Source organism: Tenrec ecaudatus, chromosome 6 (genome assembly GCF_050624435.1).
Source record: "Tenrec ecaudatus isolate mTenEca1 chromosome 6, mTenEca1.hap1, whole genome shotgun sequence".
NCBI classification, from domain to species: Eukaryota; Metazoa; Chordata; class Mammalia; order Afrosoricida; family Tenrecidae; genus Tenrec; species Tenrec ecaudatus.
The window spans coordinates 163258372-163270556 of NC_134535.1; the positions used below are offsets into that span (position 1 = coordinate 163258372).

General features: G+C 39.8%; 1 protein-coding gene across 4 annotated transcripts in view; it reads right to left on the reverse strand.

The window, feature by feature from the left end:
• Positions 1–843: 843 nt before the first annotated feature.
• TRDMT1 (tRNA aspartic acid methyltransferase 1) overlaps positions 844–12185 on the reverse strand; it is a 35533-nt gene continuing 24191 nt past the window's right edge. For 3 of the 4 annotated variants that reach the window (XM_075552449.1, XM_075552451.1, XM_075552450.1), the window contains exons 7-11: positions 11092–11175; positions 8747–9075; positions 5960–6017; positions 4634–4763; positions 844–1255 (exon numbers count right to left, since the gene is read on the reverse strand). In XM_075552449.1, coding sequence (XP_075408564.1) covers positions 1155–1255; positions 4634–4763; positions 5960–6017; positions 8747–9075; positions 11092–11175 — 702 coding nt within the window. In that variant the 3' untranslated portion in view covers positions 844–1154. Of the gene's footprint in view, positions 1256–4633; positions 4764–5952; positions 6018–8746; positions 9076–11091; positions 11176–12185 lie in introns of all 4 variants that reach the window. The other variant, XR_012784945.1, reaches the window with a different exon arrangement.

Here is a 12185-nt window from a genome sequence, read left to right on the forward strand (position 1 = left end):
CACCCTGTCCTGTAAGGTCATCACAAACTAAAATTGACTCGGTGGCACTGAGGCTGTGTTTGTTTTTGGTGTTAAAGCTTTCCTGAGACTTCCTCTTGTAAAGGTCACTAAGGATTTAGGATTTTCATTATTTTGTTTTGTTTTACACATTCCTCAGACTGTTGTGTAAGTTGAACACTTTAAAATATAAATGCATTTATTTAGATAAAACACAGTACACAAGTTTAAGTTCAGTAAAACATTCGATATTTATAACAACCTAGAATTGGAATCATCATCTTAGACTTATAAGTAATCATTTGGTGCTTCCTTCGCCCCACTATCATGATCTCAATTCTACCTTACAAATCGGATTAGACCAGAACATGCACACTGCTACAGATAAGAGCCCCCAACACAGGGAATCCAGGACAGATAAACCCCTCAGGGCCAACAAGGAGAGTAAAGATACCAGGAGGATTAGGAGAGGGTGTGGGGAGAAAAGGGGAATTGATCAGAAGGATTAATTTAGAACACCCTCCCAGGAGGACAAATAATGGAAAAATGGGTGGGAGATGACAGAAGATGTTGTAAGAAATGGAAAAAATAATCTATAACTTATCAAGGGTCGTGAGGGAGGGCAGGCGGGGAAGGGAAGGGGAAGAAATGGGGAGCTGATGTCAGGGGCTCAAGTGGGAAGAGAATGCTTCGAAAATGATGACGGCAGCATATGTGCAAATGTGCTTGACACACTGGATGAATGTATGGATTGTGATAGAGATGTAAGAGCCCCCAATAAAAGTATTTTTTTTAAAAAGAAAACAACTTTAATTAACATTCATGAAAAAAATCTCCGGCTCATGGTATGGCTATTGGCATTTTATTTAAAAAAACCCAAACACTCTTGTAGACATTCAAATTCAAATGTTTCAAATTTGCCCAAGGCATGTGAGAGTATTTTACATATACAATCAATAATTTCATATAAAACATAATACCCATTAAGCATAACAATAGTTTTCATAAGATAACATATAGTAAATATAAATTTCGGAACCAAATTAATGGCATGTTTTGGGGGCGAGAATCCTATACTCCTTAATAAAGAAAGAGGCAAAAGAGAATTTTAGAATTGTTATCTGGATACCAGGGAACATGGCGGCCACTTGTCAGAATTATTCAAACAGGATTTTGATGAGTTTAGCGACTATGTGCACGTTGAGACTATTTCCTAGGAGGCGATAACGCTGTTTCACTGTTACATTCTCTGGAAATCCTGCAACAAAAAGGTGGTACTTCATAATGCAATCATTTAGAATACTAATTTCCAGACATAGACACACATACTTCAGTCAGAGCATGCATCCACATTTACAGAAATAAGTCCTTCAGGTAGACAAGAACAGTCAGTTAATCACGGAGACGTTTGCAGCCCAAACTCCCAGAGAAGTCCACATCGCCTATAGAATGTGATTTTATTGTCTGACATTACACAATTACCGTCGCATGCTCGGCACACACACATATATACACAGGAAATCCAGAGAGCTCATAGAAGCCCACTTCTCAGTGCACTTGAGGAGAAATGGTGGTGACTTTTATTCACAATTCTTTTTTAATAACAGTTATTAACAGTGGTGACTATAATAAAGCTGTATTTATAATAAACATGGCCATCTCTTGCTGTGCTAGAAAATATAGGCAAGCACACTGCTCACTGTTTCTGAAAAAACTGTCTAGTCCAAAGTAGCAAGAAGTTCAAATGTCTCAATAAACAAGTATTCCGTTTATTCCAGGGATAATCTTTTATGCAATTAAGATTACATTAGAAAAGAAATGCTTTAAAACAAAAGAACAGATTTGTAAAAACCACAGGTCCATGTTAAAATAGAATGGGAAAAATTACACTGTCTAAGCTAACAGGCGATTCGTTAAAAAAAATTCGGTGCATTAAAAATAATGAAAACACTCCTCCTCAAATACAAAAAAACACAGAATTAAAAAGGTCAAGAGAGGAGTTTTCACCCGGAAGGCTAGTGCTCCTCTAGTCCAGAGCCTGGCGTCCCACACCTGTATGCCGTCGGTCACAAGGGGGACCAGAACAGATGGTACAAGGGACCGATGTCAATTCCTCACTGCCAATGGACAGACAACTCAAACAACGCTCCCTTTGGATCCAGAGTCAATGATATCAAAAGCACACACAATAGACAGTTCACCTTGAGGTAAGTTGACTATACCACATTTCAAAAGAAATGGAAGTTAATAATGGCTTACTTTTTAAATTTAATATATCTGTATATATATATATATATATATATATATATATCTTCAGAAAACTGAGTAGCTTCTTCCCACTTAAAATTCAAAATCAATGAGAAAAATATTTACAATACAGATTACCAAGGCAAATAAATGTTTATCATCTAAAATTTTTAATGCTCAGAATAAAATCTTTGCCTATGTGTCACGCATTTGGCATATACTGCTCTGTTGTTACTATCACAACAACTCTATGACGTAGGTGCTAAACGATCCCATCTTACAGATAAGTAAATCGAGGCAGAAACAAGTTAAACATCAACAAGTATTCCAACTCAGACATCCTGGCTCTCGGGCTCAGCAAGCCGCAGTGCAATCAAAGTGGCGTGACAAAACAAACACCGCAATAAAAAACTTACAACTAAATTAATTAAATGTGTTGATGAGACAGTCTCTGCTCCCACTTTGTAAGGTATTATGTAAAGTACCTCTGATTGCTTATTCCCTGACAAACATGAACAGGCTGGGGATCACACTCTAGCTCAGAGTTCTGCTCTTCATTTACGTGCTGTTCTCCTTCCCTTTGGGAGAGACAGCGGAAGTCTGTGTTTTCCTTAATAACACACGCCGGGATGTTTGACACAGGGAAAGGAGGCCGGAGTACAAAATATGCCTGGTTGCTGTGACAACCGCAGGAGCATCAACCATCAGGAGGGTGGCCACGTGTATCACCAACGGACACAAAAGCCCCCAGTGTACGAAAAGGTTACATCCCAAACCTCTTCTTTAGGTCATTTACCAATAATTTGAAATACCTGTTTAACCCATTACATACTTCAAGAACGTCAATAAAATCAAACTGCCATCGAGGCGACTGTGACTCTCAGCTACCCCACAGGATGGGATAGACCTGTCTCGGTGGGTTTCTGGGATGGGCACTTTTTCTCTTTTAGTTGGGATTTTTAATCCATATACCATATCATTCCAAATTTCAAACATGCCAAGTAGAATGTACAATTGCTACCACAATCCGTTTCCGATCGTTCTTTTTCTACAGGGACTCCTTGACATCGTCTCCGTTTTCCACTGCAACCTAAGACTGTACTCCCCTCCGCCAGGTCCCTTATTCAACTTGCTGTCCCTATAGGTTCATCAATCCTGGGTTTCATCTACCAACAAACATATAGCACAGCTTCAAGAGGGTGACTGACCTCCATTGACATAATACCTGAGATACACTACACTCTGAAGGAATAAAAACCAATCAAAACAATACAAACCAAAAATTTGGACACCAGATCAGGTCCAGCCTGCATCATCGGGCGGGTCTATTGACAAAATTATAACTGTTCAGCTCAGATTGATGCCTTTGACCTCTCTACGGGAGTAGAAAGCCGTCTTTCTCTGGAGGCACAGCTGGTGGGTTGGGTCTGCTGACTGACCTTGCATTATCAGCGCAGAGTGTAACCATACCCCTCCGGGACTCCCTGCTTCCAGAACAGAACGGTGTTACTATTACAGCAGCAAGGGGCTTGGTAAAGTTGTGCTTCTCTGTGGGGGGCAATCCATTCAACCGTTCATATCAATCCCTCCTACGAAGGTTGTGAAGATCTATCCTTCAGCCTTCCCCGGCGCCAGGCACTGGGAACACCCCGTGCCCAGTGCTGATGCACTGGTGGCTCTTTGCAAGCCGGGCTCACGGGCGCATTGAAGTGAATGCAGGGTGGGCTGCAAATGGAGGTGAGGTCCATCTGCTCCCTCGACTCTTCACAGTCTATCTGGAAGATTTCTGGCTTCAGAGCCTCTGGTCCTTTTGCCAAGTCGGGATTTGTGTTCCTGATTTGACCTCTCCTTTCATCGCCTTGAGAACACTGTTCCCTACTTCCTTCTCCATCTCCCTTCCTCGCCTTTGAAATCTCAAGGAAGAGGGAAAAGGTACACGTTTTTAAAGACTCTATGTTGGAAGTCAATTCTCAATCTCTCTCTTTCTCCTCTCTCTCATTTCAAAAGGCAATCCATCCCGGACATGCTTTCACACAATCTACCATGCAGGTACTGTCTAGGGTACTAAGGCAGAGCCTCTGGACGCAAGAAAAGAAGCTGGCGAACAGGCTGCTATTAAAAAGAAACCGGGGAGAGGTAAAGAATTGCTCATTTCTTTCCCACTGTGGATGACTATTGGAAGAAAGGGGAGAAGACTTCAGTTAAAAAGAGTTCAATGTGGCAGGCTACAAGGAGATGGTAGTGGAGAGAAAGAAGCTAACATCAGGAACGGAGGCTGACATGTTGTCATCTAGCTGGTCTAGAAGACTCCATGGAATACCCGTGGGAGTCCCGAATACATTCTGAGACCGTTAACCAATGAAAACGGAGGTGTGCATGTCCTACATACCGAACTCGGGAGGAAACCCAAGGAGATTGGCTATCTCCTTCGGAGTGAAGTATCGCAGTTTAAGCAGTAACAATTTTGTTGCCTTTTCTTCTTCTGACAAGGTGTTAAGAGATTTGTAAATATGTTCGACCTGTAAGAAAAAGCCAGGATAATGGATAAAATAGTGTGCAACTAGATTCCTTAAAGTGAGATGGCCTACTGTGAGGCGGTTTCAAAGTGGTGGACATACTGTCTGCCCTGACACGTGGGACAGTAACATGGGCTTGTTATCCATGCTCACGGGGCCTCACGGCCTCACACAGGTAGCGCACGCCACAGGGCAAGCTGTCTGCACGCACACAGCTGCAGAACAGGCTTGTTATTAGCCACTTAGACGTGGGAAACGAGTTTGGTGTTGACTAACCCATAACACTTGCCAGTATTCTTCATTTTGAGCTCTCAAAGGTTAAATAATAATAATAATAATACATATAATAAATTATATTATAGTGCACGATAAGATTATAATGAAAGATCTAAAGTGACCAATGGAGTCAATTTCATAATGCTCATAAGTAGAGCATTAAAAAGTTTATCATCTATAATTAATTTCACCAAATAAGGATATTTTCTTAAATATATTAAATAAATGACTTATCCAATCCAGGCATTATTTGCATTTTAATGTCAAACAAAAAGTTCACTGCATTGGAGTCCACAAGATTAACAGTGACTCTACATCAGGTTTCCAAGTCTGTAAGTCTCTGCAGAAGAAAGATACAGCTGTCTGCTCCCATAAAGGGTGGCAGGCCTAGAAATTCTAAGATGGTCACTGTGAGTCAGAAGGCACACAACAGCATTTTATCAAGGGCACAACTGTGAGTAGAAAGAGGTGCAAATTAGCATCTGGGCGAGAATGGCGTCTCATGTTGACTATGTAAAATGTGTACATGCTGTGCTGTGGCAACATGAAGGGTTCCCAACTGAAGTACTCAAACGGAACAACACTACAACCAAGACTGTTTCCCTTATGAAGGTGGTTTCATCGAATGTCCTTCAAGGAATATTCCAATATTAAGATTCTTTGTAATTTTAGGGAACATTAAATATTGATGCTGAATTGCAATTTACTATTTATAGAATAAAAAGTGAACACAGAAAGTAAGAATAAGCAGAAAATTACTAAAATATAAAACATTCCTTGTAGACTATCCATATAGATATTTATATAAATTTATATATATATTTATTTTAAGTGGTCAGGCAATATTAATATCCCTAAATTAAGTGTTAAACATAATTCTATTTGAAATACTATTTTCAAGTGATTTAAAACTTACATAGTACCTGCACATCTTCTGAAGTTTGTAACACAGATCCTGTACCTTCTACAAAGCTTCCATAACTGAAAAATTAACAAAACATTATATAACGCCTAAAGTATTTGCTAATGCTAAATTTTGCAAACATTTCTGGACATTAATAAATCAATATAGTTACATCCTTCAGGAATCTTCAAATTAATGTTATATACATATGCCTTATGTTAAAATCACAATGTGAAAGACTAGGTGAGATATTTTTTGTGTGTGAGAACTTTCTATTTAAATTTCTTAGAAACTAAACTTGGAATAGTTGTTTTTTATTTTTTAAGGTGAGTAAATACCATTTAATTATGCATCTCTTTGTATGTATTATCATGTCTCTACAGTTGCCCACAAAGAAGCATGCATTTATTATGACTTTAAATTCAAATGCAACTCACTTTTGGAATCCTGGTCATATTAAACCAAATGTTTTGTAGGTGAAAATAAATTGCTCCTATATTTAAAAATTATTTTACTGGGGGCTCATACAGTTCTTATCACAATCCACACATCCATCCATCCATTGTGTCAAGCGCATTTGGACATATGTTGCCATCATCATTTTCCAAACATTTTTTGTCTACTTGAACCCTTGGTATCAGCTCATTCCCACCCACCCCCCTCCTATTTTTTATAATTCCAATGTAATCTCTTTGTAGGAACTTAAACGTGTACTTACTATACACTATAGCGGGCACAGCCCACCACCCGTCTGTCTGTCTCCCACTGTCATGCAGCATGTCTTACTGTCTTTTTCACACGTTAGGCTACTGCCTAACAAAAAAGGTGTACAAAAAGTACACTACAGAAATGCAATCTATCAGTAATAATGTCTTTCTAGCAGATAATTACCAGGTTGCTGTTGAGCATACTATCATTTTCCCAAATCAGTTGCAATAAAAATTAGAGAATAAAGTTACATTAGGGAAACATTTTTATCTCAAATGTTTTTCTCATATATACCATGTATTCACATGTGCATATGTATTCGTTCCACTAAAAGAGATGTTTACAGTAAAGCTTCTTTTATATCTTCTTTCTAATTACAGAAGAATTTCAAGGTTGTTTTTTATGACAAAATTGATGTCTTTTTTTATGAGAGTCCTAAACAGATCCTATTGAACTTGGTAACAGACAATGGCTGAGAGAAGTCTTTTCAGTTAATGGAAAGCAATAAACCCTTTCCCGGAAGGACACGGGCAGATATGATAAAGTCAGACTGAGTCTGAGAGGACTATCTCAGAGGCACGGTGTCTGTCGTGAGCTGGCAGAAGCTCGAGCTTACAGATTGACAACTTTCTCTCAGTGATGTTTCTGTGGCATTACCAACAAAGCAGACATCTGGATCATTTGTAACATGTTTCCGAGATGGCCTAGTTTTCTTTCGAGGTTTAAAAAAATGGATGAAATTCAACGAACAGCCCAAAGAAGCTACCAAAATGTCCACCAGTAAGTAACCAAAATGATGATGTGCTTATCCTATGTGATTTGAAAAGTTCTCAGTGCACTGACATGAAGTAGCATCATACTGATTCACACTGTGCAATGAAAAAGTAGGTAAGTGATCATGCATACAGGTACATTATGCTGTTTATTTAGAGGGGAAATAAAAACATGCATGTACATTTAAATGTGACCTCACATATATTTCTGGAATGTCACTGAGCAAACTGATAACCTTGGTTGGCTGTCAGAGGGGAAAGCTGTGAAGGAGGGGCAGAAGCAAATGGACATCTTACAACCTTTGAAACTACTGAATTTTGAGGCATGAGAACATATAATCTATTTTAAAATTTGAATAAAATTTAAATTTGGAAATTAATGTCTTCCAATGGATCCAGTTTTATTTCTTTGAGATAAAACATAAATCTATGAGTTTGGTGTGCCATAAAGAAAAAGCGGGGGGGGGGGCACATGGGAGTGTGGGGAGGGATTTGGGGAGCAAACAAGGAATGCGGGAGGTGGGAGGGAGCATTAGAACTGATTGTGACGATGTACATACAACTCTTTTAAAATGTAATTTAACTATGGAAGTGTGGGACACAAGAATACTCCATCAAGAAAGCGACCGAGAGGAAAAGGAACCAAACGTGACGGATGGTGACCATGGGTGCAGGGGAAGAGCTGCAGGGAGCACTGAGTTTATGTTAACAGTGGTAGACGAGTAGTTTGGAAGAGACTGTCCACATTGCTTATGCCCCGTGAAGAGTATAATCAAGAGCACTGAGTTGTAAATGTAGAAGTTTGGATCATATTTTCTTTTGTATATTTTTGCCAAAATTGAAAACAAATAATGATTACGTGAAGCACGGTGAGTATAAGGAAGAAAATGTCCTAGAATGGTTTGTGGGGATAACGCTACAAGTCTTCTTGATGTGACTGAATTATATGACAAGTGGATGAAGTGCCAATAAAATTGTTTTTTAAAAAAATAAAGCAAAAGAAAACCGGTGGTAGAAAGATGCTCAATTCATCATCTGTTCACCATATTTTCACCACTGACGACTAAGCTCCCAGGAAGGTCGCCAACCATGGCACTGGTGTTTATGAAGACTTTGGTGAGGTCTGCCAGCAAGAATGTCCACATGTGCATTCTACTGCAACACGAGGCATGCAATGAAGGGCAGGGGAAAAAACAACATTCTAGCAGAAACATTTTGTAAAATTCTTCTTGTTGTTTGAGACAAACTTTTAAAGAAAACAAAACAAAATCCATGAATCTAATTACTTTGGCTGTAACACGAACAGAGTCTCTTTAAAAGCCTACCTCTTGGTAAAGCACATGGATCTTCTGCAAGTGGGTGTAACGATATCAAATATGAGGGCGTAGCGCCGCAGTAACCTTGGTGGCAAAAAGTACTGATGCAGGTCAATGTCAGGTTCGAGGAACTCTTTCAGGGTTTGCACAGAGAGATCACTATTCTGCTGATGTTTCCTGTCTATGTCTTGTGTGGTCTCAAGTTTAAAAAGCACAGCTTCTTTCCTAGAGCATTTTGGGCTGCCATCCAGGCAAATGTTTGGTTCAATTTTCTTTTCTGCCTCTACAACATCTTTTTGTGGATTGTCAGATCCAATTTGGGGGAATTCCATCAGTACCTAGAATTCAGTAAACATACACAAGTGGTCAAAAGGTTTGTTATAAAGGAAGGCAAATCAATAATATCCTGTCAACATTATCCTGGTGGTACCGTAGGGTGTGCTTTAGATGGCAAATCTCAAGATGAGTGGTTCAAATTCACCAGCTGTTTTGTGGAGAAAGATGGAGCTGTCTGCTCCCATAAAAATGTATAGCCCCAGAAACTCAATAAGGGGTCACCAGGGCATTGGAGCGGAATCCATTGGATGGCAGTAGGAGTCAACATTATGCAAAAATCTCAATTGCTATTGGTTTCCTTGTTTTTGTTACAGGTTTTCACACATTTTTCACCACATGGCTCTAGTGTCATCGCTTCTCGTGGTTGATTACTGCTTCTTCTGTGAATTAATAGAAGCAATTAACAAAGTAGTAGAAAGCATGCTGACTATAGACACAGCACCATATTTTGGGGGGAAAGTTTAAAAAGCAACAATAACATTTTGAGATAATACATCAGGACCACAGTTTGTCATATTCCTAACTTTCATTAGAAAGTTCCTATGTCTTAAGAGAAAAATAGTGATTAAAAAAAAGGAAAAACACTTTTCACACTGAAAGGTTATTTATACTCAAGAGTTCCTAAGTGAAAATTATTTTCTGTACAATCCATATCATGCAGAAAGTCCTCTTTTTAAAAGACAAACAGTTGTGGGAATTTTTAACAATGAAACACTTTAAAATATATTTTATACACTAAGAAAACGAGAAAAACTGGCATTGTTGCAGGCAATTGAAGTCACATTATTAATCTCTTGTTAAAACTCCTAATAGTTCTTCGTGAAGAACTTGTGAATTCTTAACTGTGATGGATGTGACGCATTTCATGAACCTGTGTCCCATTGGGCCGCCCCTTTTCGGCAAAGTGCATAAAATCGCTCACATAATGAGGGATCCAAGCGATGGAAATGGAGCTTGATATTCTGGCTTGTACTGATCATTAATATGTTTTAACCAAGCTAAAGCGAAACTGTAACCATTGGGAACCAATACTCTCAAGGCATTCTTAAGATAGCCTACTGAACTTCAACAAAAGCAGCCGCCACTGCTGTGAAGTTGATGCCAAGTCAGTGTAATCCATAGGACGGGGTAGAACCGCCACTGTGAGTTCCCCAGACTGTAACCGTGCGCTGGAGCAGAAAGCCCGAGAGGCGGGCTGTGGTCTTAAAATGCAAGCGCTGTGGATCACAGCCCAGCTTGTCCCCACTACGCCACTCGCCATGCGGGCTCCTACCGAAGCAGCCAGTGGCGTCTGTTAGGGAAGAAAATGGTAACTGCACGGTCGGTCGTCAGTGGCCAGAGGGGCAGTTATGGAGAGGAGGGGGCAGAAGCAGCACTCCTGGTACTTTCACCTCAAACTTACTGTTTGCTAATGCTGAAACAAGTCTTTGTTTTGTTTAAAGTAACAAAAGTTCCATAAACGGTATCATCAAGTCAAGTATGACTTAGTAACCCTCCAGGACAGGGTACAACTGCCCCTGTGGGTTCATGGGAAGAGAAGCCTCGTTCTTCACCGGCAAAGCAGCTGGTGGTTTTGAACTGCTGACCTTGGGGTTAGCAGACCAATGCATAACCACTACACCACCCCTTGAAGATAGACCTACCCACTGCCACGTGGGTTTGAACTACCAACCTGATGGTTAGTAGTCCAAATGCTTACCTAACAGTGCTACCGGGGCAGCAGTTCTCAGCCTTCCTAATGCCACAACCCTTTCATACAGATCCTCATGTTGTGGTGACCCCCAACCATAACATTATTTTGGTTGCTACTTCATAACTGTAATTTTGCTACTGTTGTGAATCAGGCGACCCCTGTGAAAGGGTCATCTGATGCCCCTCTTTACCCCCCAGGGGGTCACGACCCACAGGTTGAGAACCACTGTCCTAGGGAGTCTATATCAATCTATACAAATTAGTTCTTGAAGATGAATTAGCAGACAATGGTATATTTGCAGGAAATAAATGAATGATGATCATACCTGACCAGGGGCTTGAAAAGGAAAGGGCTCAGCCTGAAGCTTTGCAAGGAGGAAGTAGCGCAGTCTGGAATTTGGAATGCCAAGCTAGAAGTCAAGCACAGCAGGGAGTTAGTTACCAGAGAGGTAAAAGGATCTTCACCAACTGTTAACCACTTGGAAGAACACTCATGCCGGAATATGTTTAGCTTCTTCCTGAGCAAATTCTGCTATTGATTTATGGAAGAAAGCTTTGTAGAAATGTCTAATCCTTTTCCTAGTTGTTCTGTACTCTGATTTGAATGTGATATAGAAAATGACTAAGACAGATGAATCTGATAAATCACATACTGTCTCTTAGTCACTTTCATTTTAGTTCTCAGGTAAGAAGTTATATAGACATTTTTCTACCCACGACTCAGAATAATAAATGAAATTCGAAGGTATTCTCGGTTTTGTATTACCTCATTTTATTAAAAAACACTAGGGGAATTTAATAAATTTCAGAAGTTAAAAGGAAATTAACCCCGCAGTCTGTTCTAATTCATAGTAACTTTACAGGACAGAGAGGGACTGGTCCATAGATTTTCAGAGACTGTAAATCGTTACAGGATCAGACAGCATCATCCTTTTACTATGAGGCCTTGGTGGGTTTGAACCACCAACCTTGCAATTAGCAGCCCAGTGCTTAAACCACGAGGGTGCCCCTATGGTGCCTTAAAGGCAATAAATGACATGCATTTAAAGAGCTGAGATATCGTTCCAATTTCCACAGAGTGTATACCTTGTTGCTGACATGTACTTTCTTTAAGTTTCGGGGAGGACTGGATGACGTGTCCAAGTGGTAAGAAGGGACAATAACCGACTGACACTGCAAAATCGAAGATCTGCCGAATACCGCCCATCACCAACCACTTCATTTCTTCTCCACGAAGCAAAAGTAGCATTATATCACTAAAGCGTTACAAACTGTCATGTACTCATTCGATTGTCTTTCCAATTCTGCCTTTTTCCATTTTGGATCGTTTAGAAGCATTATTAAGCTTTAGCACATGTACATTGTGCTAAAGCCACAGACTTGCTTAAAAACATTTTTTTCAAGCCACATATTTTCCAAA